Source organism: Rhamphochromis longiceps, linkage group LG12 (assembly GCF_057381845.1).
Source record: "Rhamphochromis longiceps isolate RC_006_pf linkage group LG12, R_longiceps_female_GT1.1, whole genome shotgun sequence".
Taxonomy (NCBI): Eukaryota; Metazoa; Chordata; class Actinopteri; order Cichliformes; family Cichlidae; genus Rhamphochromis; species Rhamphochromis longiceps.
The window spans coordinates 540773-567648 of NC_140568.1; the positions used below are offsets into that span (position 1 = coordinate 540773).

General features: G+C 42.2%; 1 protein-coding gene across 2 annotated transcripts in view; it reads right to left on the bottom strand.

Moving 5' to 3' along the window:
- Nucleotides 1-25260, bottom strand: part of zfr (zinc finger RNA binding protein) — a 41403-nt gene extending 16143 nt beyond the window's left edge. For both annotated transcript variants that reach the window (XR_014913885.1, XM_085424255.1), the window contains exons 1-10: nucleotides 25142-25260; nucleotides 24912-24993; nucleotides 21363-21645; nucleotides 18747-18885; nucleotides 11634-11852; nucleotides 10999-11234; nucleotides 7430-7633; nucleotides 6821-7133; nucleotides 657-847; nucleotides 455-574 (exon numbers count right to left, since the gene is read on the bottom strand). Coding sequence is in view for 1 of the 2 variants with exons in the window: in XM_085424255.1 (XP_085280381.1) it covers nucleotides 455-574; nucleotides 657-847; nucleotides 6821-7133; nucleotides 7430-7633; nucleotides 10999-11234; nucleotides 11634-11852; nucleotides 18747-18885; nucleotides 21363-21645; nucleotides 24912-24993; nucleotides 25142-25178 (1824 nt within the window). In the remaining variant the exon portion in view is untranslated. The remainder of the gene's footprint in view (nucleotides 1-454; nucleotides 575-656; nucleotides 848-6820; nucleotides 7134-7429; nucleotides 7634-10998; nucleotides 11235-11633; nucleotides 11853-18746; nucleotides 18886-21362; nucleotides 21646-24911; nucleotides 24994-25141) is intronic.
- Nucleotides 25261-26876: the final 1616 nt, after the last annotated feature.

Genomic DNA, 26876 nt, shown 5'->3' on the forward strand with positions numbered 1-26876 from the left:
GAGATACAGTTTAAAATTAGTTGTCTGCCAAGTTGTCTTTTGTGTGGACAACAATGGTTCCATCCTTGAGAGAGGCTCTGAAAAGCATCGAGTACAACGGGGCACGACCAGAGGAGCGTGTGCGACGTGACAAAGCAGGGCATGCAGTCTGAGCGTCTGTCTAAGGGGAGTGAAGTAAATAAAGTACAGTGTGTGGCAGGAAAATGTGCCCTGTCGTCACAGAGGAGAAGCTGCTACAGTCTGGCTGAATGAAAGTAAAAAATAACAAAGTGACTTCTTGCACAACACTGTATGTGAAGATAGGTGAGTTTAGCTCAGTTCACCTGTGCAGTGCTCAAACACACAGACTGGATAAGGGGACGGCTTTCCCTCATGTGTATGATAGGAACACGTGTTATCAAAAGAGCATTTCCTGCTGTCAGCTGTTAATTTGGGGAAGTGCTTGAAGACTAACCTTGTACTGCAGGCGATGCCGGCGACCTTTTAGATGCATCTCCTTTGCATTTGGATCATTGAAACTACATTCACACAACTTGCAATGGAAGCGAATGACTTTGCCTTCATCGTTGCGGACCTGGAAAAGAAAGCAACACATTACACTCCAAGTTTGAATTCCTGCATTGTTCCCAAGTATGTCCCAGTTTGTTCAAACTCACTTCTTCAACATAGTCATGGCCAACAGGCTGAACATCACTCTGCAGTACAGCAAGGGATGATGTGGAAAGATCTGGAATGTCACTCTTGGGTTCCTGGGACCCTGAAGAGGCTGCGACAGGCTTAGAGGCCTCGACTTTGGCCTCTGCCCTGGAATCTTCCATCTTCACTGTGGTCTGTAATTTGTTCCCACCTGCATGTCACCAATGACGCGTATTTAATCATCATAAAACCTAGAAAGTGAAGTACAGTCACAGAACAACTACACAGCTCGTGTGTTTAGTGGATTACAAAGGAAAGGTATGCTTTTGATGCTCACCTCTGTACCTTTAAACTGTTTATCAAAGGAAACGTGTGATTTCTTACTCAAGCCCAACATTAGCCAGGCATTTTATTAAGATGCCAATCTTTAGATTATTGAATGTGGTGGAGGGACAAGCCTGAAAACCTGCTCCTATGTATTTAGAATGGATTAATTGACCAGTCTGAACCTATTAACCACGTGATGTGTCATGTGATGCGTTGCACTGAGCAGATGTGAGTTTATGAGCTCTGCACTGGCCAGCTGTAAAATATTAGTATTTTAGCTCATTTTGCCAACAAATTGCCTCGAATGTTTATATAATGTCTTTAGACGAGTTTTTTGCACACCTTCGATTCAAGCAGAGAGAGAGAAATATGCAAACGAGGAGTCAAAGCGAAAACTAGCAGTGACATAGCAGCCAGCAATAGCCCCGAAAATGAGACCATGTGCGACGCTGAGGATTTGTTATTTGTGTTGGGGAGGGTTGAGGTTTCCAGGCTTTGTGTTCAGGTTTTGCTGGGAACCAGTGTTCTTGTTTTATGCTCAATTATTTTGGTCGATAGGTTCAGACTGGTCAAATGCAGATTTGGTTAAATATGTAACAACACAAAATATATATTACTCTTCTTATATGTCAGATAAGTACTTGGAATGTTAAAGGGTCCAACAATGTGGTGAAAAAAAGTCAAGTCTAAATTGTCTGAAGAAAGATTTGATTCACGTTGCTTTTTTGCAAGAAACCCATCTGACAGATGATGAACACAAATACTGTAGAGAATGGGTTGGTCAAATTTTTTTTCATCCTACTCCACAAATAAAAGGGGGTTTATTACCCTTATACACAAAAACCTTCCCTTCACTGCTACAGCCACTCACAAGGACAATGAAGGAAGATATATTTTGGTTAAAGGGATGTTGCATGGGGAAACTGTTCTTCTAGATAATATATATGCGCCGAATGCACAGGATGATGAGTTTTACACGGTATTATTTAGTCAATTAGAGGTCATGGACTGTGCTAATATAATATTAGCGGGTGACTTTAACTGTGTTTTATGCCCAAAAATGGATCAACTTCCCCCACAATCTACTTTGACAAAAAATCCCAAAGCCCTTTGGCAAATTGTAAATGAGCTTGACCTTATGGGCATCTGGCGACACTATAATCCATTATCTAAAGAGTACACTTTCCACTCTAACCCTCACTTGTCAGCATCTCGTATAGATTATATTTTTATGTCCAAGTATCAGTCAGTTGGTTCAGCAGGTAAAGATTGGTCATATAGGTCTCTCTGACCACACTCCTAACCATTCAACCCATGAGGCATATTGAGCGCCCCATGTCTTGGAAGATGAGCACACTGTCCCTTTTGGATGAGAAATGTATACATTTCATAACAGAGCAAACAACATTATTTTTTAGAAATAATGCTATAGAGCAGCGGTCCCCAACCCCTGGGCCTTGGACCGGTACCGGGCCGTGAGTCTAGAGGCTCAGGTGTGAAATGTATAGTTTTCAGGGTTTTTTGTTATCGTTTTTATCGTTAACTCTGTTTTCCTGGGTCTTTTCACGTGTGTTATGAATAAATATTTTTTTCGGTACCGGTACTAGTTTTATTTTGTTGTATTTATCCTCTTGTATTTAAAGGCCGGTCCGTGAAAATATTGTCGGGCATAAACCGGTCCGTGGCGCAAAAAAGATTGGGACCGCTGCTATAGAGGAGATAGACCCGAGAACCTCATGGGATAGTTATGAAGCTTACATGAGAGGGATGATTATTTCATACAAAAGTCATAAAAGAAAACAACGATTAACAAGGCAGTTAGAGATCGAGAATAATATAAAAAAGCTGGAGAAACAATATTATGTAACAAAATCAGCTGAAACATTAAGTGAGCTTAAAATTGCTAGGACATCTTTGCGTAATTTGATAATGCGAAAGGCTGAAAGAGACGTCCTTTTTGCCAGACGACGGCTTTTTGAATCAGCTAATAAGCCTAATGTGTGATGTGAATGGTGAAAGGCAAGTAGGAAACCGTCAGATTAATGAGTGCTTTAGAGAATTCTACACAAATTTATACCAGTCTGAGATGGACATAACAAGGCTTAACTCGACTTAGTATTCCCTCAGCTCTCTGAAGATCACGTCAGCCTGCTGGAGTCACCCATAACACTGATGGAGGTGGATAAAGCTATATCTGCACTGCAGTCAGGGAAACGTCCTGGGGCAGATGACTTCCCAGTAGAATTTAAGGTAATGAAAGTGAAGTTAAATAGTTTATTATTAAGGGTTTTTAATAAAGCACTTGAAGAATCGAAACTCCCAGAATCTATGTACCAGGCTAATATAACATTGATAGCTAAAAAAGATAAAAACCCGGAGTCATGCTCATCTTACAGGCCTATGAGCCTTCTTGGTGTTGATAATAAGATACTTTCAAAGATACTGGCTCTTAGGCTAGAAAAGGTAATGTGCTCTATTGTGCATGCTGACCAGACAGGTTTCATTAAGGGGAGGAATTCTTATAACAATACTCGACGCCTATTTAATATTATTCATTTTATAAATTTTTATCAAATGCCTGGGGTTGTTGTTTCTATGGATGCCGAAAACGCATTTGGTAGAATTGAATGGGATTTGAGTTTGGAAAAAACTTTCTGGGGTGGATCAAAATTATATACAAATACCAACAGCATCTGTGTTAACTAACGGCTTGCTATCCTCCCCAGTTACATTGAGCAGAGGTACAGCCCAAGGTAGCCCATTGTCACCACTATTATTTGCTTTGGCCATTGAGCCTCTGACCATTAGACAAAATCCAAGTGTTCATGGAGTTAAAATTGGGGATAAACAACCTGAAATTCTGCTCTATGCAGACGATATTCTTCTGACATTGACTGACCCTGCCAACTCTCTACCTGTTCTTACCAGGTGTATCAAGGACTTTGGTCTTATATCTGGATGTAAAGTAAATTTTGATAAATCTGTTGTAATGACTGTGTAGTGGAGGGGACCTTTTCACTGGGCACCATCAGGTTTTGTATATTTGGGAGCTGACAAGATGGAGGTCACTTCCGATATCATTTCTGGGAAGAATAAATCTCATTAAGATGGTAATCCTACCCAAAATATTATATCCCACAGGCATGTTGTTTGCAATTTTGAAATCAGAAGACATTAAAGTAATAATAAGGCTGGTGGATTTCATTTGGGCAGGAAGAAAACCCAAAATTAAATTGGAGACACTACAGTTACCGAAAGATCTGGGCGGGTGGGGAGTGCCAAACATTAAATTAAATTATGTTCTTTCAATACTAGGGCTGTGTGATATGATCAAAATCTCATATCCCGATATAAGACATCTATCGTCCCGATAACGATATAAATCACAAAAATGTAACATTTTCTGTAAATTCTGTGAATCTCGACTTGCGTGAAGTGTTTCCAGCTGGGCGTCATGTAGCTGGAGTCGAGTGTTTTAACCGATGCATGAAACTACACATTTTTAGACATAAGTTGTAACGGCGCCGTTTTCTTTGTGCGTATTTATTACACGGCGTGCTGCGGGGAAAAGCCTGTTCTAACGTTTGAGTCTAAGGTTTATTTTTTAGCACCTGGCGGCTCTTTTTTACTTCTCATCCGTAAATAATCTGCATCTTTCACGTGATTCAGTTTATTTTGAAAAGTCTCAGCAGGATCTTGAGCTTTATTGTGAAAGGTTTATGTGGAACATAAACAAGCAGACGCGCGATGGTGTTACCGTCGTTGTTGCTAACGACAACGCATAAAAACAGGCGCTTGTCCGTCCGTAGTGTGGTTATATTAAATATAAGAGAAAGAGAGAACTTGAAATTAATATAGCCACTACAGTGACATCAGAACGATGAACAAATATTGCTGTAAACAGTTTATTTTGCGACACCACGAAACAAACGATAGCGTAAAATGAAACGACAGATGTTTTTATATCGTCATCCGATACATATCATTATATCGAACAGCCCTACTCAATACAAGCGAGGTTTCTTTCTTCCTGGATACATGAACATTCTGGGCTGCCACGGCTAAATATTGAGGAAGTATTATGTAAACCATCCTCACCTGTTAGCTTTCTAGGGAAACGCCTAAATGACTTACCTCACGTAATAAAGCATAACCCACTATAATGCTATGTGGACGTGGGGAAAACTGAGAAAACTTTTTAACAGTAGTCATCCGTTTAATATTTTGTCAATGCTTATAAATAATCCAGACCTTCTGACATAGTGTTGAGCTTTGTGGGATGGCATAAAGTAGGTGTAAAGAGGTTTTATGACCTCTTTAAACATGGTGAGTTTAAATCATTTGAATCCCTGAAGTCCCAGTATTCTGTGTCAAAGACTGAGTTTTATAAGTATTCGCAATTGAGACAATAGGTGTTAAAAAATGCTAAATCATTACAAATCTCAACAGCCTCTTCTCGGTTGGAGAAGTTTCTTCTGGATAAAAGGGAGCATAAACATTTTGTATCAAAGTTTGATTCAGAGATTTATGCCCTAATTGTGGATAAATTGGCATGGTTGAGAAAATCTTGGGGGACGTTGCTTAAATGTGAAATAGATATACAGGCATGGGACAAAATCCTGCTCCTTCCATCTAAAATCTCTGTTTGTAACCGATTTAAAGAACTGCAGCACAAAATTTTGCACAATGTGTATATTTCTCTGTATATTTATAGTAAGTATAATATGGGAACATCTCCAAATTGTCTCCAGCGTAAGGCCGGAGTGGGCACTAGATTTCATTGCTTGTGGGAATGTGCTATTATTCAGTCACTTTGGAAAGAGGTCTGCGCCAATATTAGTACAGCCATTGGTCATCAGGTGACAGAAAACCCATTAATGTGTTTATTGGGATATATTCCTGTCTCACTGGTACAACATGAGCATGTAATTCAGTCACTGTTAATGTTGGCCAGGAAAAGCATTATGTTGAGATGGGAGGGGGCTGAGCCTCCCTCCATTCCTCTATGGAAGTCGCTCATCATTGATGTTATGACTCTGATCAGGCCGGGACATCATATTGATGGGAGCTCCCGAATTTTTGTGGACAAATGGAAGAAACCACTGGAAACACTGGGAGCAACCTGTAAACTGGATTCTAATGGACAACAATTATGGACATAATTTATCACAAGTTCTCTGTGGACTCTGGAGAATGTGTAATATTCTAGTGCTGTGCAGTGTTACTATCTTGGATGTGAACCAGTCTTGTATTTGTTGGAAAAAAAAGTTAAATAAAAGTTTAAAAAAAAGAAAAAAAAGAGAAAGGATTAATTCTATCTTTATGAGACACGGTTACTGTCATTGTTTTTCTGTTAAATAACCTAAAAAATGACTGCCTGCAGCTTAACTTCAGTAATCCCTCCCCTATCAATCACAACCCAATCCTACAACACTGCCTAAAGTCCTGCCATTAATTCATGTTTGGATTATGAATATGATCAAGTTGAACTGCTTGTTCCACCCGCTTCAAAACAAACAACAACAAAAGCTGCACCAGAGGACATGATCCACACTTCCTGCCAGTAAGTCAGTGCGAGTGAAATACAGCAGGGTGGTATTTATTTTAAATCATCAAGTAACAAAAGGTAAAAGCTTCACATCTCCTGCTCTGGTATTCAGACTGTTACTACCAACATTTTCAGACCCAACTTCAGTTTCTCTGCTTTTAATCAAAAGCCACACTTCCCGTTTCCCTCCAATCATCAGGAAAGCTCGTCACAAATAAAGCAGGATTGTTTTAAGCAGAACTATTCACATTTTTCATGAACAGGTGCAAATGAGACCAAAGAGCATTGCTGTTAAAAAAACTTACTAACCTACAAAGTTGATCTTGGGGGTGTTGACTTTTTTCCCCACTGAAGCAGCACTGGCAGCAGAAAGGCTGTTGGCTTGGGGGCTCTTAACACCTGCCACACCGCTGCTAACCAGGTTAATGGGCCTCAGGTAGGAGGAGCTGGAGGCAGGAGAGGAGGAGGTAGCCACACATGGAGAGCTGGTGGTACTGGAACTGCTGAAAGTAGCCAGTGTGGTCTTGCTTGGAGCAGCTGTCGTGGTGGATGATGTCTGAGTAACCATACTGGGCTCAGTGGATGGAATGGGCTTACCGAGTTTGGTGTGGAGTTTTACAACCTAGAAAAGAGAAACGAGTGCACAGACGCTTTCTGATTATTCTACATACAGCAGACACTAGAACAGATTCCTGTGTAGAGCCAGGTTTGCTTGAGCACTGACAATCATCGTGGACAGAAAGTATAGGCTGCCTCTTCAAATGACTGCTGTGTTTCATTCTTTGTTGTAACAATGCTAAATCTTACACCACTGCAAAGCCTGCTTCCTTCCCCTGAGTGGTGCTACGTTTGTTCATCTGTGGGTTTAGCAGCAGAGTGTGTGGGCTGTGAAAGACACAGTGGGAATGTGAATCATACCTTTTGGTGCTTGGCTCCACGAATATGGGCAGCATAGGCGTCAGCACCAGTACATGAAACATCACAAAGTTCACATCGGAGCTGGTTCTGAGCATTGCGGGCCAGTGCTCCTCCACCGCTACCACTGCTACTGCTGCTCTGAGAAACCTTCAATGCCGCTTCCTTCTTTTTGTGCTTCTGGCCTTCAAGGTGCTCCTTGTAAGTCTTATGCAGTCAGAATTGGAGGGACACACAGATTATTCATGAGACAAAACACTAATCAACATTCCCACAAGCGACTGCATAAATGTTTTATAAATGTTGCTCTTCGTCAACTGAAGTTGTAGATTCACAGAAACGTCCTCGATCATTCTTGTTATGGTTCACGGTTTTTTCCCTCCTCAGGACACATTACCATGTCAGTCCACCCAACTCTGATAAACTCCCCATCAAAGAATGGCTTTCTGTTTTTTGAGGGATTTGTAGAAAATCTCAAAGCTGGTCTTAACTGCTCCATCCCTGAAGCTTTGCTAGCAAACGTCTGATGTCTGAACCTGCTCTGCAACAGGCAGCTTCTTGTGTTTAGGCCGGTGATTCCTCAACACAGCAGTCTGCTCACTGCAAACTGAGCACATGGCTTTAACTCTGACTTCAGTACATAATACTTCCATGTCCACTAATAACCATAAAACAATTAAATATCTTATGATTGACTGTGAAAAGCATTGAACTTAACCCTGTGTGTTCATTAGTTATCAGTAAATTAACCCAAGCATCATATCCATACACACCATATTTAGCCTAACATTCATTGTCGTCAGTCTTTACTAAGTCGAATGGGAGGCGGAGCCTTCAGCTTACAGGCCCCTCTGCTGTCTGGATTCAGGACACATACACCATCTCTACTTTGGAGACAAATTTCTCTCCATAGCTTTGAGCCTAATCTTCAAAGGGTTGCAAACGTGTACGATGTGCTCCACAAGCATAAAATAAAATTTACAAATGTGTGCAATGATTTGTGTGTAACTGTTGATGTCCCACACGTGTGCGGCCTCTAGACTAATCCACACAAATACGAAGCAATCTGACCACACGTAAAACTATTTTACAAACGCGTACATCCAAACCTGAATAAATACTGATCGTTTACGCACAGTGTATTAAGTTCAGCTCCTGAATCTGATAATATTACCCTCCAAAACCCTTTCTTTGCACACAGATGTCTCAAACTACACGCAACTTCTCTCTCGCTCGCTCACAAAGCCTTCCATACGTGTGGACGAATCACCCGATAGGTCACGCCATACGGGTTTGTGGCAGGTTTAAAGCTTCGCACAGGTCCACTAATGTAGGCTGCTTTCAAGTCCCAGTGTAAACGTAGGACATCAGGGCTTCCACTGTATGCCTGCGTTTGTTTTTCTAAATGATCATCACAGTTAATAACCGCTTTACTAGAAACCATCGGTTTACCACACACAGACAGTGGCGCGAATGTTCGGGATTATTTGTTTGAACAGTAATGGTAGACCACCAAGACCTGGATGACCACTGACATGTTTGGGATCATTTATTATGCCGACATTAATAATAATAATGGATTGGATTTATATAGCGCTTTTCAAGGCACCCAAAGCGCTTTACAATGCCACTATTCATTCACTCTCACATTCACACACTGGTGGAGGCAGCTACAGTTGTAGCCACAGCTGCCCTGGGGCAGACTGACAGAAGCGAGGCTGCCATATCGCGCCATCGGCCCCTCTGGCCAACACCAGTAGGCGGTAGGGTAAAGTGTCTTGCCCAAGGAATCAGGACAGAGAGCCCGGGATCGAACCGGCGATCTTCCGGTTAGATGCGCTTCCCAACCCCCTGAGCCACGGTCGCTGTTATTAGAGAGTGCTAAGATTAACATTAAAGTGTTATTCCACCGTACCTGAATCAAATATCTGTTTATTTGAAATATATAACTTAACATACACTCACTCCAGTGGATGATCCACAGTACGACCATGCTGTCCCCTCTGTCTGCAGCTGAGCACTGGCTGAATTTCCCCAGCATGTAAGAGCACATTATTTAACCCATGCATGAACCTTTAGAGGCTGGTGTATCGGCTCTGTGATGGATAAATCACCTCTTCTAGTTTTGAAAAAAATAAAACAAACAAAGCTTTACACTGGGACCTGAAAGCAGCCTACCCGTGTGGATCTGTGAGAAGCTGCAGCATTAAATTAGTCTCAGACATCCCAGGGAAAGGCTCCTTCTCTCAGGAATATGAGGGGGGGTTGCTTCACTGGTGAAAGCACCACAAGGTATAAAATCTTAAGCCTGACTCTGCTAAAGGAAACAAGGCTGTAAATCTCTCTTCACGCAAGCCTGACCGGAGGGCGGGTTGCCATGGTAACAGGAGTGCTGCCTGCAGAAGGGTCATCTCCACAGAGGTGCAGAAGAAGAAACGTGAGCTGGTATCAGACTCAGTTTCTGTGAGTCACAATAAGAGTGTTCCCTGTGTGCGTGTGGTGCTCTGTGATCGTTTGGCTGTCCTGAGTGAGCAAACAGACACAGCAGCCGTTTTTAACTCACAGCTTTAACTGCTTAGCACATTTATGCACTTTCAGTTCAAAAATGAACCCAACAGCATGCGATGTGATCTGTGTCCACACGTATTTAAGGAGGTTTGACATCTGTGTGCACAGAAAGGTCTCTGCAAGGTAACATGATCAGATTCGTGAGGTGAACCTAATAAATTGTGCAGAAACAATCAGTACTTCTTCAGATTTGCATTGATTTGTAAAACAGTTTTACATTTGGTCAACCTGCTTTATATTTGTGTGTGTGGATTGAAGTACGACTCCTCAAAAGTTACACACAAAACACTGCACACATTTGTGAGTCTTCGTTTATGCTTGTTGAGCACATCATATGCATCTGCAGCTCTTCCACAGTGTCTGTGGCTACCTCCTCCTACGTCCACACTAGCGTTTCAGTCCTGTTCACAGAGGTGTGCGTCCACATTGAAAAGACCGAAAACACTTATGTTCCAGTACTGCGCATGCGTGAAACAAGATTCCTGCTTCATTTCTGTCTGCCGTTTATTTACTTTCCGGCTCTTTGAAACGTTGCGGCAAAATGTCGAGGAAATGCACCAAGTTTTTTAAATGGACTCACAATGAGGTGGAGTTGTTGCTGCGAGTAACACAAAAGTACAAAGTTGTATAAGCCAGTGAGAATTAAAGAATTTGAAGAAAAGCTCTCTGGAGCATGTACAAACTGATATTAATCTTTAATTATTTTAAAAAATTATTTTAAAAAGCAACAAAGTTACCACTCACTGATGAGTTGATCAAAGAGTGTCTGGTAGCTGAAAAGGAACAAACTGCATGACGCATCATTTACATTTGAATCCCACAGACCTCGTACAGGGCACACAGACAAGCTGATGAGCTGCATGGCATATATGTATTATCTTTGCATGGTTGAAAGACTTGCTGGCCAACATTAGGCACTCCATAGAAAACAAGTGGAGATATCACAAGACATTTTACATTTAAACATGACTGTTAGATATCCATGCACTCAGCGGTGAACTCACCTGTGGGCCAGCACAGCTGATCTTACACACATCACAATAGTGTATCTGAGGAGGTTTGGGGGGCTGTTTGGGCCTCAGCTGTTTACTCTGAAAGGGGGGCTTCTTAGTAAAGGTGTTGCCTGTCCATGCTGCAGTTGCAGCTACAGCTGCCACTGCCTGCTTCTGCTGCTGTTGCTGCTGGTAGTAACTGGAGGCTGCTGAGTAAACTGCAGCTTCATAGCCAGAGTATGAGGTTCCTGAAAAACATCCAAACCTACTTACTGCTGCTCTGTTTGTCAACTTCTCAAAAGGTTCTCAGAAAAAAAACATTTATTTACACAATGAGACCATATTCAACATTTCTAGTCAACATGTCACAGAATCAGACGAAAGGTCTCAAAGCTATGCTAACAGAGCTAAGGCGCTGTAGCTGTCCTCTGAGGTAAACACAGCATGACTAGCATCAAAAAAATGTTAGACATATTGTTTACCATTGTTATTGCCGCTCTCATACAGCTAAAAACAAACACATAGTCATTTGTTATCCAGAACACAACTGATCGGCTGCATTACGATTCACCTTCATGTTACTCACGAACTACAGTAAAAAAGTTGTTCCTGGAGCAGTGCTTTTGTGATAACGTCTCACAGCTTACCAGAGTATGTAACAGCATTAGTGCTGTATGTTGGGCTTTGGGAGTAAGACGGGACAACAGAGGCTGCAGCAGCCACGGGCTGGACAGTAGATGTCACTGGGTAGATGGAGAACGTTGAAGAGGCTGGACTAGGAGCAGCTGGCTTTATCACAGTCACCTGTCGAGTCTGCTGGCTCTGGGTGTATGATGTCACCCCCTGGCTGTAGACCGGTTTGGGGGCTAGAAAACACAGAAAAGGATACAAAATTTCAAAGTTCTGCTTGGTCACGTTGTGCTGTACTGCCACAAACGATATTTTGATAGTCGACTAGTCACAGATTATTTTTGCGATTAGTCGAGTAATCAGATCATCATCCATTGGACGTAAAACGTTCAGCTTATCGCACCAGCATCTGCTCTTATATAACTATCATTAGCTTACAGCTTTAAGTGTTTCAGGTCTGTGCCAACTAAAAATAAAGACAAGATGATAGTTTATTAAATTTTAATGACATTTGCAGATTGTTTCAGTGAAGTTTAATAAACTCCTTGCTATCTAAAATATAACAGGACATCGGAGTATATTCTGAGCATCTCACACTTCTGATAATCAGCTGTCTGCTTGACGTTTATTCAGCTGTGTAAAAACTATAACTTTAATCTCAGCCAAACCGATTTACTCAGGAACAAATAAAACACTGAAAAAAGCCAAACAATAACATTTCAAGTTATCTGAGTGACTTATATATCATGGTAAATGGTAAATGGCCTGTATTTATATCATGTTTAACCTGAGTAGCGAAAGACGGCGGTGGGTGTGTTATTCTTACTCCGAATCTGAATAAGTACGCGGGACCACTGTGTGCGGTAAGACCAACTCTTTACTCACTGTATTACCATCTCCCGGCATAATTACACAATCAAACAATGAACACATACTGCCCATACAACAAATGTACCAGAGACAATTATGAATACACCACAGTGGGTTTGAAAACGATTTGCCGGGAGTCTAGTGAGCCTTGCCCCCGGCTAGCTATCGAGCTGGTGGGTAACAGACGTCTCCGAAAACGTCGGAGCGCTTTTTTTTTTTCTTTTTTTTTTTTATTCTTTATTTCTAAAATATTACTTCACGATGGTGATTACAGGCATTAATCAACAAAATTTACAAGGGAAAAACAAAGCAAAACGAAAGAGGGAAAAAAAAAAAAAAAAAAAAAAAGAGTAAAAAAAGAAAAAACAGTCGGGAGTGACCAGTTAGCTAGGTTGGTGGTTTCAAGCTTTGAAAAGAAGATTCGGTTTATGGGTATTGGCATATAGGACCCACTTATCCCAACACAAATGGAACCAACCCACCCCGTCATTGACATGAGCTGTTACTTCCTCCATCCTATAAATCTCTAGCGTAATTTCCCACCATAATGACAAGGTCGGTATATCTTGCGAGGACCATTTCTTAGTTATACTTTTCTTACTTGCAACAAGTAAAGCTCTTAACAGACATGTATCATTTTTAGACCAGTTCCGCGGTATACAACCAAAAAAAGATTGTCTTCATGTCCAAAGAGAATGTACAGTCAAAAATGCCTTGTAATGTACCATGAATGTCTTTCCAGTAAGTCCGTAGCACAGGACAGTCCCACATAATATGGGTGTGATGTGCTCGTTGGTGTCCACAGTTTCTCCAACACACAGGAGGATTCCCATCATAATGAGCCTTTTGACACGGAGAAATAAAGAACCTTATCAAAGACTTCCATCCGAATTCCCTCCAGCTGTTGGAGGAAGTACTCCTCCATTGCCGTTCCCATATCTGAGTCCATTCATCCCTTGAAATACACATCCCTCCCTCCTTTTCCCATAACATCTTCACATAATCAGTTGAGTGGGGAAGCTTATTTATAAGAAAATTATACCAAAAGGAAATGAGCCTTGTATCGACATCCCCACTGTATGCCTGTCTAAACAAAGTTACCAGTTCCACATTAGTGTTTGACATCACACCGATTGTTGTCTTTATATAATGTCTTATTTGCAGGTATCGATAAAAATCCTGTTTTTCTAGATTGTATTTCTGTTTCAGTGTGTCAAAACTAATAAAGTTCCCATCCTTAATCAGACTATCGAATGTAGATAACCCTTTAGCAGACCAACTTTTAAAACGTGAGTCCAGTTTATTCGGGACAAAGTCAGAGTCATATGCATACCATTTAAATAAAGCCAAATCCTGTTCCAGTTTAAATTCTTTCACGACTTTTCTCCATATATTAAGTGTGCACGACACCCAGGGGTTGCAAACCTTGTCAATACATTTTCGAATGTTCGAATCCATCAAGACAGCTTGTATTGGAGAGGAAAACATGTTCTCCTCAATAGTCTTCCAGTGTGCTTGGTAGCTTGTATCACACCAATTGACCACAGTCACAAACCAAGAACATATGTAACTGCACAAACGTGTAACATAACTGATGCCTAGTTCTGAGTTTTATGTAATAAATAATGCAAAAGTATTGGGCTGTTCACATGAGCAGCCCGAAAATAATTTTTTAGTGACGGCAACCCCCATCCTCCCGCCTTCTTATGTAGTTGTAAAGTTTTAAAACAAACCCTCAGCCGCTTCCCCCCCCATATAAACCGCGATATTATTTTATCCCATTCATTGAAACGGCATAAATATAATATTCTTGGCAAAATATTCATTTTAATAGATTCAATTCGTGAGTGTAGAGAAAGAGAGGGGATCATGTTCCATCGTCTAATATCACCCACTATTCTCCTTTGTAGGGAACCAAAATTCTCCTCAAATAGTTTAGTTAAATCCTTGGGAATAACAACTCCTAAATATTTCAATGATTGTGCTTGCCAACTCATTGGATATTGAACAACCAAGTGAGCAGGAGGGCTATAGTTATAACTGAGAATTTGAGTATTAGACATATTAATTTTATAGCCAGAGAGTTTCCCAAATTTTTGGCATAAATTCATCAACAAAGGCAGGGAGGGAGGGGCAGCACGGTGGCACGGTGGTTAGCACTGTTGCCGCACAGCAAGAAGGTCCTGAGTTCAATTCCACCATCAGGCCGGGGTCTTTCTGTGTGGAGTTTGCATGTTCTCCCCGTGTTTGCGTGGGTTCTCTCCGGGTACTCCGGCTTCCTCCCACCGTCCAAAGACATGCAGCTTGTGGGGATAGGTTAATTGATTAATCCAAATTGTCACTAGGTGTGAATGTGAGTGTGAATGGTTGTCTGTCCCTGTGTGTTGGCCCTGCGACAGACTGGCGACCTGTCCAGGGTGTACCCCGCCTTTCGCCCTATGACAGCTGGGATAGGCTCCAGTGCCCCCCGCGACCCTGAAAAAGGATAAGCGGAAGCGAATGGATGGATGGAGGCAGGGAGTTAGTGGGCTGATCTAGGTATATCAATATGTCATCCGCATAGCAAGCAAGCTTGTGTTCCTGTCCCACAATGGTAATCCCCTTAATATCTTTATTTTGTCTAATTGATTGTGCCAAAGGTTCTAAATACAAAGCAAACAGAAGCGGGGACCAAGCACAGCCTTGTTTATTTCCTCTCTGCAGAACAAAGCTGTTTGAGAGACCCATTAACTTTAATTCTTGCGGTGGGGTTAGTATATAATGCCCTCACCGTATCAACAATTCCCTTATGTAAGCCGAATTTATCCAAGACTTTGTATAGAAAGTCCCAATTTACGGAGTCGAAGGCTTTTTCTGCATCAATACTCATAAGCATGGCTGTACTCTTAGATGTCTGTATCTGATGTATTACATGAAGAGTTCTACGTATATTATCCTGGGTCTGTCGTCGTCTTATGAACCCCGTTTGGTCATTACTAATCAGGTCGGGTAAAAATTCTTCCATTCTCCTGGCCATTATCGAAGTAAACAGTCTATAATCTATGTTAAGGACAGAAATGGGTCTATATGAGCCACACTCCATTTTGTCTTTCCCTTCACGTCGGAGCGCTTTTGAAAGTATGTGGTGTCTTGATAAACTGAGCAGATATTTGAGGTTTACACAGCTACATTCTTGCCTGAAAATATGTTAAACGTTTATTTTGTGACCCAGAAAGAATAATAAGAGTAATATTAAAACTAACTAGCTGCCGCCATTGTTGGAAACTGAGCAGGGCCGCGCTATGAATTCTGGGATAGGTTGGGCCACGAAGTATGCACCCGACCCATCCTTCAAACCTGGGGAAATAAAGGACGCATTTGTGGGCCGCATTATTTGGAGTCTTGGAATTTGGACAGTCTTCCTCGTGTCGCTGTAACGTAATCGGCCTACAAATGCGGGCACAGGAGGATGCGGTTCCTGAATTTGGACACAGCTACGATAACGGACACTGCTGCTTCTTCTTCTTCTTCGGGGTTTAACGGCAGCTGGCATCCTTGTACATGCAGTGCTGCCATCTTCTGTTTCAGTCCGTTATTACACTCTTAAATCCTACTACTTATTCCTGCGTCTTTTGGGATCTTACAAAGCTTCAAACGACGCGCTGACTATTAAAATAGTCGCCGCGACGTAATCGTGACTAGTCGACTAACCCTGCTTCTGAGCCACATAGTTAGCCTCCAATTTATAATATGTTTCAATATATGGGGCAGGGATAGCTCAGTAGGTAGAGTGGTTGCCCCATGATTGGAAGGTCTGGGTTTCGAATCCACTGAACGGCTACCCAGAGGTTCCCCTGAGCAAGATACCGTCCCTACACACTGCTCCCCATGCGCTTGATTAGTGGCTGCCCACTGCTTCACTGAGTTAATGGGTTAAATGCAGAGAGCATAATTTCCCCACGGGGATCAATTAGCTATACATTATTATTAAATGAAGGAAAAAAAAAAAAAGTTCACAAGTAGCAGAACAGAGTGTTTCGTGGTGGGGTTAGGCATTAATAGCAGCAGTTATTTCACATTCCCTGCTGTTGTACATCGTAGAGTGACAGCAGCTGAAAGCATGTCTTTCACGCATTGTGGCTGCAGCAGCCCGTCACTGAAGGAGCTGCTTAAGGCCGTCAGGCTGAGATGCATGGGGTGGCCACCGTTCTCCTGTCACCGACTACCTCACTGGGTCAACAGGTCGTCCAAGAACAGCGCTGGCCTTCTTGATCAGTGTGTTCAGTTTATTCCTCTCCCAGCAGAGATACGGCTGACCAACACAAACACAGTCATAGGAGCTCCCACTGCACTCCATAGGAGCCGAGGCTCCATTGCAGATACAACCTGCTGTGTCTTTACCTGTAGTGTATCATTAGTCCAGCCTACTGGTCGGACGAGTCAGAGATCATGGCTGTCAGGGGAACATCTACAGGCTGCTTAAGCCCCAGAATGCTGCCTTCAGCACTGGTAACACAACCAGTGTGAGAGCAGCAAAGGGTGTCATCACCGTGTGTTCCTTCTACTGTGGTGCCATTCAAAGCATCTTAACAAACTGGTGGAAACTCCCCCGCCTCCAGATCAGGAACCACGCTGTGTTTAGTAAAGATAGCTCTCCCACCAACACACGAAGCAGTCAGCATTACAGTGGCCTCCACCCATCCCTCACACAGCTTCCCTCAGGGACAAGATGAAACACCACCCTGTGCCTCCTCCACCCGACTAAGAACCAGCAACAGTTCCAGGCCAACTCACTCCCACACAAACACAAAGCAACCACTCCACACTGCATTGCTCCTGTGATTTCTATATATCCAGTCTTACACCTTTTCTTTATTAGCACTGTAAAGGACACACTCCAATAAATTACATTTACACTGTAACCATTCTTGTATAATTAATATTTGACCAATTAATACCAATTTTTTAGTTCTCCAACAGGCCTGTTATTCACAGCTCACATCTTTGCTTCCCACACAGTGACAATATATCAGCACAGTCCCATATGTAAGGCAGTAATAACAATAAATCTGACGTTGACTTCCCTCCCTGGGTAGGACACTTGACACTGTGATGTCGTTTCTGGTTAAGGAGTGGGTTAATAGAAGGAATACAACAGTTGTAGCCTCTTTCCTGGACACATCGGTGGGTGGGTGCAGTCAACGCACAAGGCTGACAGACACTGAATTTGCAGTGTACTGTGTGGTAACCAGTCAACTTACAATTCATTCTCTGGTGACAGTGTGACCTTCATGGCAGGCCTTGCATAGACAAACCACATTCTGCATGGCTTCATTGTAAAGAGTCAGCACTCTAAGGTGTGTAGTCTAGTCCCATCACTCACTGTAAACATTTGGCTCATTAGGAAATTCATTATAATTTAAAATTATGTTAGGAGTGTATTTGGGGGAATTTTTAACCATTCTTCCAGAAGTGCATTTGTGAGATCACACACACTGTTAGATGCCAAGGCCTGGCTCACACTCCAATTTATCCCAAAGTTGTTCTGTTGGGTTGAGGTCAGGACTCAGACCAGTCAAGCTCGTCCATGTTTTATGGACTTTGCCTCGGGCACTGGTTCACAGTGATGCTGGCATCCTCTCAACCCTCTGATTTTACGTGGCCCATCACTTTGTGTCACTGTTTGTGTGGTTCCCATTCATTTCCAGAGGGAAAGAGGAAAATTCCCAACTAGACTTTCTGCACAGGTGCATCCCATCACTGTACCATGCAGGAACTCACTGAGAGCGACCCAGTCTTTCACAAATGTTTGTAGAAGCAGTCTGGAAGCCTAGTTGCTTTATTCTGTACACATGTGGCCATTGAATTACTTTGCATACCTGAATTCAATTATTTGGATGGATGAGTGAATACTTCTAACAACATAGTGTGTAAAGAGTTTCAAAGTTTTAGAAGTTCAAATTCTTTTTACTTGTATAGCACCAATTCTTAACGGTCACTTCAATGCCCTTTATAACGTCCTGCAATAATAAAGAAAAAGCCCAATAAGCAGCTCATCCCCTATGAGCAAACACTTGGTGACAGTGGAAAGGAAAACAGGAAGAAATCTCCTGCAGATCCAGACTGGGGGACGTCAGGCCATCTCCCAGGTGGGGGTGAGGGGAAACAGAAGATCAAGTAGGGACAAAGTTTCTTGGTAGTAAAATAAGCAAGTAATCAAAATGATTACAAATCAATGCATTTGGTAGTAATGGGGTAGAAAAATGTGTATTTGAGTGTACCTGTCTGGTAGTAGGTATCTGCCACACTGGGTTGTGGCTGTGCAGCAGCAACAGCCGCTGTTGCAGTGGGTTGTTGGTAATACTGCTTACTGTCGTAAGCTACAGCTGGAGCCGTCGACCGGACGTAGGAGTAGGAATCCTGCAAAATGATCAGAGTCTCAGACATCGTTGTTCATGCCACTGTTTCAGTCTATATTTCAATGCACGTCTGAGAAAAGAATCAACTCCAAACTTCTACTGGAGGTCTACTGTGTTTCTTATCATAATACTTTACTAACAAATACTGAACCACAACTTTAAGTCTCACATCAATGATAAAACTGTCTGCTCTTAAACAGGACATGAAACATCAACTAAGTGTCATTTACACCATGGACAGGTCATCAGCCTTTCACAGCTGAGGGGTAAAAAGCAGTCTACAAGTGTTGGTTTTCCTATTAGCCCCTAGTTGCAGCAGAGTTTTATGTTTAAAAGCAACAAGGGGCAGATTGGCCACCTTCACTCTGTCTTTGGTTCTTCGTCATTGGCAGCTGCTCTGAAGTGGGAGGTTCCAGCAGTTCGCCGTAACACAGAGCTGTGTGGAGGTGTTTCATTCAGGTGCACGAGTGGTTTACTGGACTACATCCAATGAAGACTTCTTTTATTTTTCCCAAATATTTTCCAGATATGTGACCAAGAACCACATGACATCCATTTGTCCTAAACACGGCAGTTATGCATGACAATGACTGTGATAGACTCAAGTGATTAAGGCCCAGTCACACAGGCCTGGAGACAGGGCTGCAGCCACCAGTCATGGGGGCAAAATAAGTACTCATGACAGCTTTCAAATGGTTGCTTGAGGTTCATGGCAGTGCCTGGGAAAATTAGTCCTGTAGCCCCTATCACACAGGCTAATCCCTGGGGATACCATACTGGACACAATACAGCCACCGGTTCCTAGGAACCGGTGGCTGTATTATGTTTTAGAATAAAATGGTCCTCTCAGAATTCACTCAATTCCACAGCGACGTCCCAACATAATTTCATTATGAAGATACCTAAAACTTTATAACATTTTAAAACTGAACAAGGCAATGTTGATACATTTGAATAAAGTAAGATATATACTCTTGCCTCAATGGCAAATTAACAAGATCTCTAAATGTTCACTAGATAATTGATAACAACGGCCCGTGATTTTAGCTGTAATGTTTGAAGACGTTACACAGTTAAAAGCTTGAGTTTGAGCTTTTTGATGTCAACATTGTATTTGGTTTTTAATCTCCTTCCACATACTTTTAAAATATTTCTGTATACGATACCCACACATCTTTGATCGCTATAAGCAGTAATTAATTATTAATAAACAGAAAATTACATTTTAACTTTGCATTATTCTTATAGACTACATTCACAGTAAGAGCAAAAACTGTGACAATAACCACAACACTTCATTTTGTTAAACTTTATTGTCATTACTATTAGATTTTGTACAGAACCGCAGAGGTTTAAGGTCCAGAAAGAACGAATGCAGCTCAAGTCCGGTTTCTGGAGCCCTACTGCTGAAAGAAGAAGAAATATTAATACAAACATGTCAAAGGTGGAAATCAGTCAATTTACCTTCTTCCCCCACCAATATATAGCATTTATTATTTCTTAGACAGCTTCTATATTTTACACATCCTCCTGATAGTACACTTAAACAGCGCCTCAATAAGGGTAGGTTTAAAACAAAAACAACCATTTCCTTATTCAAATTGATTTTAGCATGAATAATGTGATATCCATTCATTAACTGCTGAATCGATTTCCTCAGTGGTGCTAGGTTTGAATACATGCCGCCTACAGACAGCAGTGTAACATGACAGCTGTCTGTAGGCTGTTAAACTAAAAATAAATGTGCTGCCATGTGCTGTGAAGTAACTTAAACATGTCACACATGCCTGCTACACCAAATCTAAAACCATTTCTTGGCCCAGTCCGATCTGCCAACTATTGCTGACCAACTGGTGCCCATACTAGGTTTGAACACTTACTAGTCAAGCAAAGCGACTGGACTGTTTAAATTGTACAGTTTCATTAAATCTATCTATTCCATTTCAGATGCTAAGTAGTTGTCATCAGAAAAGGTTCAGGTACCTGCTGGTTGCTTCCAGGTCTCCACACTGCTGGTGCACAGGCAGAGGATTGCCACGTTCGACACAGTTCCCTCACAGGCAGAGTCAAGTACTGTGGTGAGGATATGTAGGAAGATCCCCAAGCTAAGGATCCACAGCAGCTTCCTGGCAGCAGACCCACTTGCTTGCCAACTAACCAATCATGTCCGGTAACTCAATCGAGTTTCTCCCGTCCTCATTTTGAAACGCCATCATTAAGCTTTTGAGAGTCATTGCATTTAATTTGACTGATTTAAAGCATTTATGGAGAGAATGTATTAACTTGTGTGTAATTCATTTAATTCCTGCTGATAGTGTCCAATTAGAAACTAGTTAATGGAATTCTGCAAATGCATTTATGGCACGTGAGCTCCCACAAATATAATGAAGGCAGCACATCTCTCCCCATATTCCTCATTCAAAGAGACTCCAAAGAATGTTCTGGAATCTGTGAGTCTACAGAAAAATGTTGTGGTACCTGGTAGTTCTGTGAGGTGACTGGTGGGGGTGGCGGAGGGACTTCAGGCTGCCGTTGAGGGTAGCCATAATCTGTGGCCGCGTGGGTCGGCTGGTATCCTCCGTAAGCGGCAGCAGTGGCAGCAGCTGCCACGGCAACAGGCGCAGGCCTAGCTACTGCAACTGTGGCTGCAGCAGGGGCGTAAGCTGCTGCCACAGTGTGTGCTGCCACTGGTGCTTGATGAACTGTGTAACTGGCCACTGTGGTTGGATGGGTGTATGCTACCCCGGCTGCTGGCTGCTGGCTGGGAGACACAAAGGGAAACATGAAGGTTATCTCGACAGTCTAACTGAGAAATGCCTTGGCACATGTTAAAAGATCTTTTTCAGACTCCAGTGTCTCCAAAACTGTACAGCTTTCCCCAAACTGCCATGACAAATTGCATATTAATGATCAACAAACTGGTCTCACAGCCCACTGTTTCCCCAGTGGTGCCAGTTTCAGTCATTGTGCGAATGTCCTGTTTATAAGGCTGGACACCTGCAGTCAGCTGAGACTGTAGAAGTCAGCTGATGATGATGGAAGGTTTCTCCCACTGAAACGTCCAGATGAACAGATTCTGGGGATTTCTTACCTGGATGACTGAGGATGCATCAAGACTTTACAGCTGTACTAACTACCAAAGCATGTATGGAGATTCTTTTGACCCTGCTGAGATTATGCCACCATGATTACATTTAAAAATTGTCTTTTTTTAAAATCCTCCCACTAATGGGACTCAGGGGTCCCTTAAATTATCATCTGAATCGTGCAGTATAGACTACTGTTAATACATACCTTGAATTATTTGGCATATAAAGACTTTTTGTTGATTTATTTAAATGTGCATGACAATTATGGTGCAACTGCATGCTCTTCTGTACAGGTCAGCTGTAACACATATCAGGTTTACTTTGTGGACTAATTTGTAATAAAGCACTTCTCCTCCTGATAAATTCAATTGTATTTATATAACATCAAATCACAACAGCAGTTGTCTCAAGGTGCTTTGTGCTGTAAAGCAGGGGTGTCCAGCTCCAGGCCTCGAGGGCCGGTGTCCTGCAGGTTTTAGATGCGTCCTTAATCCAACACAGCTGATTTAAACGGCTAAATGACCTCCCCAACATGTCCTGAAGTTCTCCAGAGGCCTGGTAATGAACTAATCATGTGAGTCAGGTGTGTTGACCCAGGGTGAGATCTAAAACCTGCAGGACACCGGCCCTCCAGGCCGGGAGTTGGACACCCCTGCTGTAAGGTAAAGACCCTGCCATAATACAAAGAAGAACAGCCAACAGTCACATGTCCCCCTGTAAGCAAAACACAGCATTACAACTACTGAGTATCATCCTAAGTTGCTGCAATGAATCTCCGGGGAAATGAACTAGGCCGTCACATCATTATTTCACTTTGACTTTAAGATCGTCTTTAAATCCACCCCTCTGTAGGTTGATCCTCTTCATTTAAGTTCAGATGTTCTCAGGAATCTGAACATTCCTCAGATTTTTCCCAAAACCTCAGGAATGTTCTCAGCACCTTGCTGAAACTAGGCTGCGCAGACCTGAGGGAGTTCAGAAGGCAAAATTGGTCCAACCTGCAACATGCAAGCTGTGCCTAAAGATGAGTGTACTGTGTTACTCCATTTTATTAATGTGGAGTTAACAAAACAATCCTAAAACTAAATCCTGAAATATAGTGACTTGATGGTCATGATCATCCAGGACGGGTAAAGAGCAGAGCGTGCTGAGAGAGAAAGCCATCACAAGGACTAAAGGCGCCAACGCAGATCAATAAGACGTGATGAGAGTGAAAGGAAATGGAGACGGGGCCAACAAATAGGGTTACTGTATAAGTTTCCAAGAATCCTTTGTCATGTAAAAACATTGTTGATGTGGATTCAGCACACAAACCAGGATACTGACAGGATTCAGAGTCCAGTTTGATTTGAAACAAGACATTTTTAAGCACAGTGGTTAGCGCTGCTGCCTGAGTCAGCTGGGTCTGCGTTGGCATGCATCATCATTTGGAGTTTGTTCTGCCTGTGTGCTCGCTCCAGCTTCCAGCCACATAACACATGCTTCTTAGGTTAACTAACCATGGTTGGTGTTACTGAGTGTTTCCCTGTCTGTGTTAGAGTACTACACCTGTCACCTTATGACAACCAGGTGTTGGTTCAAGGTGAAAGGTGGTCTCTAACCTTCTTTCCACTGGTGCTTCAAATGCCTAAGTGATTTAAGTGTTTATACGGTGACACCAACACAATCTTTGTCATACTCAAGGAGAGCAACACAATCCAATCTGAGGACAATGTAAAACATCAGTGATATAGTTCATTTCGGGGCCTGAATATCTGTTTACCCCATATTACAACAGTCTCACTACTTCGCACACTTTAACGGGTTAGTTTGGATCCAAAGCTCCCACCTTTTTTTGTTCAGAAATAAAAAAAATAAATTAGACAAACAGCTGACGTCATGTTGCTGACCATGGCTTCCACCACAGCAGCTGCTCTACCACCATTTCACCATAAATCTTGTGTACAAAATTAAAATGTCAAAGGTAGAATAATTATGCCCGAAGCCTACAATACAATGTAAAATCAAAGAAACCATTTACAGTCACGGGGACATTTTAGCAGTTTGGAAACTTTCAACTTTTCCAAAGTGCTGAAATTTCACGGGGACATTTGGAGAGTAAGCGGTGCTCCTTTGGTTTATGTTTGAAGAAAAGTAAAAGAAAAGTGCATGAACACTTGGCTAGAACAGGGCCGAGGCTGTTGGTATGCAACCCCCCCCCCCCCCCCCCCCTTTGTTAAAATAACAGATTAAATTCATACAAAACTAGCAGGTGGCTTGCTCGTGCTTCAGAGGCCTGACTTAGTGATTGAATGCATACCATTATGCTCGGGGTGAGCACTGAAACGGCACATTTAGGCCGTAAAGCTTTTTTAAAAAGGTTTTTGACTGCAGCTGAATTTGGACCGAGCCCTGTTCCCTTTGCTCTGACACCGACCGCATCCCAGCACACACACTCACCTGTGAGAGCAGGTGCTGCTCAGCAACAACATCATCATAGTAATAATTATTATAATAATCCTGCACTCTCCCATGAGATGCATGTTTTGGGATAACGAGTGTTCAGCCGTGCAGTGAAAGGCAGGTTATATTTTCCTACCAAATAACTATTTCAGTTGGTCCTTATAATAAAGTCTAATAATGTCACACATAAGGGGGCTGTCCCGTATTTGGATGCCCGACCCCCATGGAGGCTCCCATGTGTTCGGCCTCGGTCTGGAGTGGATCGGCAGTGCTTCACGTTTATTTCCGTAGTTTTCCGTCGGAACTGTGGAGAAGGTCCAACCGTAGCACCGGGAACAACAGCCCCCTCCCCCAATGCGAACAACGGGATCAGTGGGCAGTAGCAAGCCTTAATATTAATATGTACGTACAGCATATAAACAAGCCATCGTTCGACCACAGAAGCATTATGCAGCACACAGGAACCCAACCAGCCACGTATCCCGCATCCCCCTACCTGTACTGAGCGGCAGCGCCGTGGGTAAATCCAAAGTAATTGCCGGTAGCCATTTTGGCATCTTCACCAAGCCGGCCAGGCACTGCGGAGGACACACACAGGATAAGCTAACCGTTAGCAGCGGTCCAACAACTATTTATTCACGGTTTTATTGCCTTTCTTACGCCTGCAGACACATCAACATTTTTAAAGTTGTCCTTAATATAAATTCACATTTGGTCGATACTTACCATAGGTGAAGGATACTACTGGACATATGGGAATCATTGGTTTTGTATATTCTACCCACTCTCTGCAGCGCTACACCAACCTATATTACATGTCGCACCCGGAAATGGCGTCATGACGCATGCGCAGAACGGTAAAACGTTAGCGTTGGGTGCGGTCCTACAGTGAGCAGAAACACACACATACATTCAGTCTGCAGTAACATGTCTGAATAGCGTTGGGACAGGGCCGTGAGTCCCGCTGTGCGGTGTCTTTTAACAACAGTCCGTAAATGTGTGCATACTGAGGACAGCAGCTGCTCCCATTCTGGTCTCATATGAGACTGTAGCTGCTCAGCAGACCCCACTCGCGCTTTTTTACATTTCACTGAGCGGCAGATGTTTTCAGTCGATGAACGTCTGGACTGGCATTTATAATCGTACTTTTCTAATCTTACTGATCACTCATATTCACACCACACATCCATAAAGCACGCACTGTCAAATATTACTCGTTTCAACATACAAACCTGATGTAGAGGACTGACTTAGAATTTTACGTAAAGTCAACAAATGGGTTCTGGGGACATTTTGTTTATCTTAAGTAATTCTTTAAGCCTTCCAACATCTATGTCAGCACTCCTGTAAGATTGATCTCAGATCTTACATTTAAATTTGTACATTAATTTAAATTTATTTTCAGTCATTTATGCTTCAGGTTTTATTTTAAAAAATTAAAATAAAACAGATTTAAGTATTCATTTCATGCATAAAGTTTGTTACATGGACATGACAGTTAGACATGAACATGGTCCATCTTACTCATGTGAGAAACATCACAATCCATCACAGTTCACATAATACTGCTTGTAAATAAATAAACGTGAACTTGGCTTTGAGCGTGGTTTGGGTGAAGAGTCATTAGGTGATCAGTTTGTGCAAGTTTGATTAAAATGTGACTGATACTCTAGGTGAAGTAGTGATTTTTGTGAACTGTGGACATCTGGACAACAGAACCTTTACCATGGCAGGAGCTTAGTCTTTCAACAGGATGAGCTAAAACTGCTGCATTAAAATTCACAGCATGGACATCAGTGTGTGAATATAAAGTATAAAAGACCTCAAACTCTGGTATTTGTCATGGTCAGAGTATTCTCTGAATGTTCCAAGAACCAGTAAACACAAAATATAAAAAGTTTGAATTGTCCCTCATCTTCCAAGGTGAAGTTAACATTCCCTCTTGACATCTGATTTCCCTGCAGCTGTGACAGCACTGAGCAGCTCCTTCAGTGGGAGACTGCGGCACCCACGGTGTGGGACGGAGAGATTTCGCAGGTCTTTCCTCCCCACTGCTGTCAGACTCCACAACAAAGACTTTAACTGAACAAACACACACATCCACACATGTGCAATAACACTAAGTGCAATAATCTTTTCTGGCATCGTTGTATTTTTACTCAGTTGTATATAGCATTCGTATTCTATTTTTATCTTATTGTATATTTTTATTCTATTTTATTCTACTGTATATAGTATATTATTTTATTCTATTCTGTACAGCTGTGTACTGTATTTATTCTTATTGTATTCTAATTTTTGCGTCATAACTTTTGCACTGTCCACTTCCTGCTGTGACAAAACAAATTTCCCACGTGTGGGACTAATAAAGGTTATCTTATCTTATCTTATCTTATCACACACACACACACACACACACACACTTAAAGGAGGAAGCAGGGGACTGGGAGGGGAGACAAAA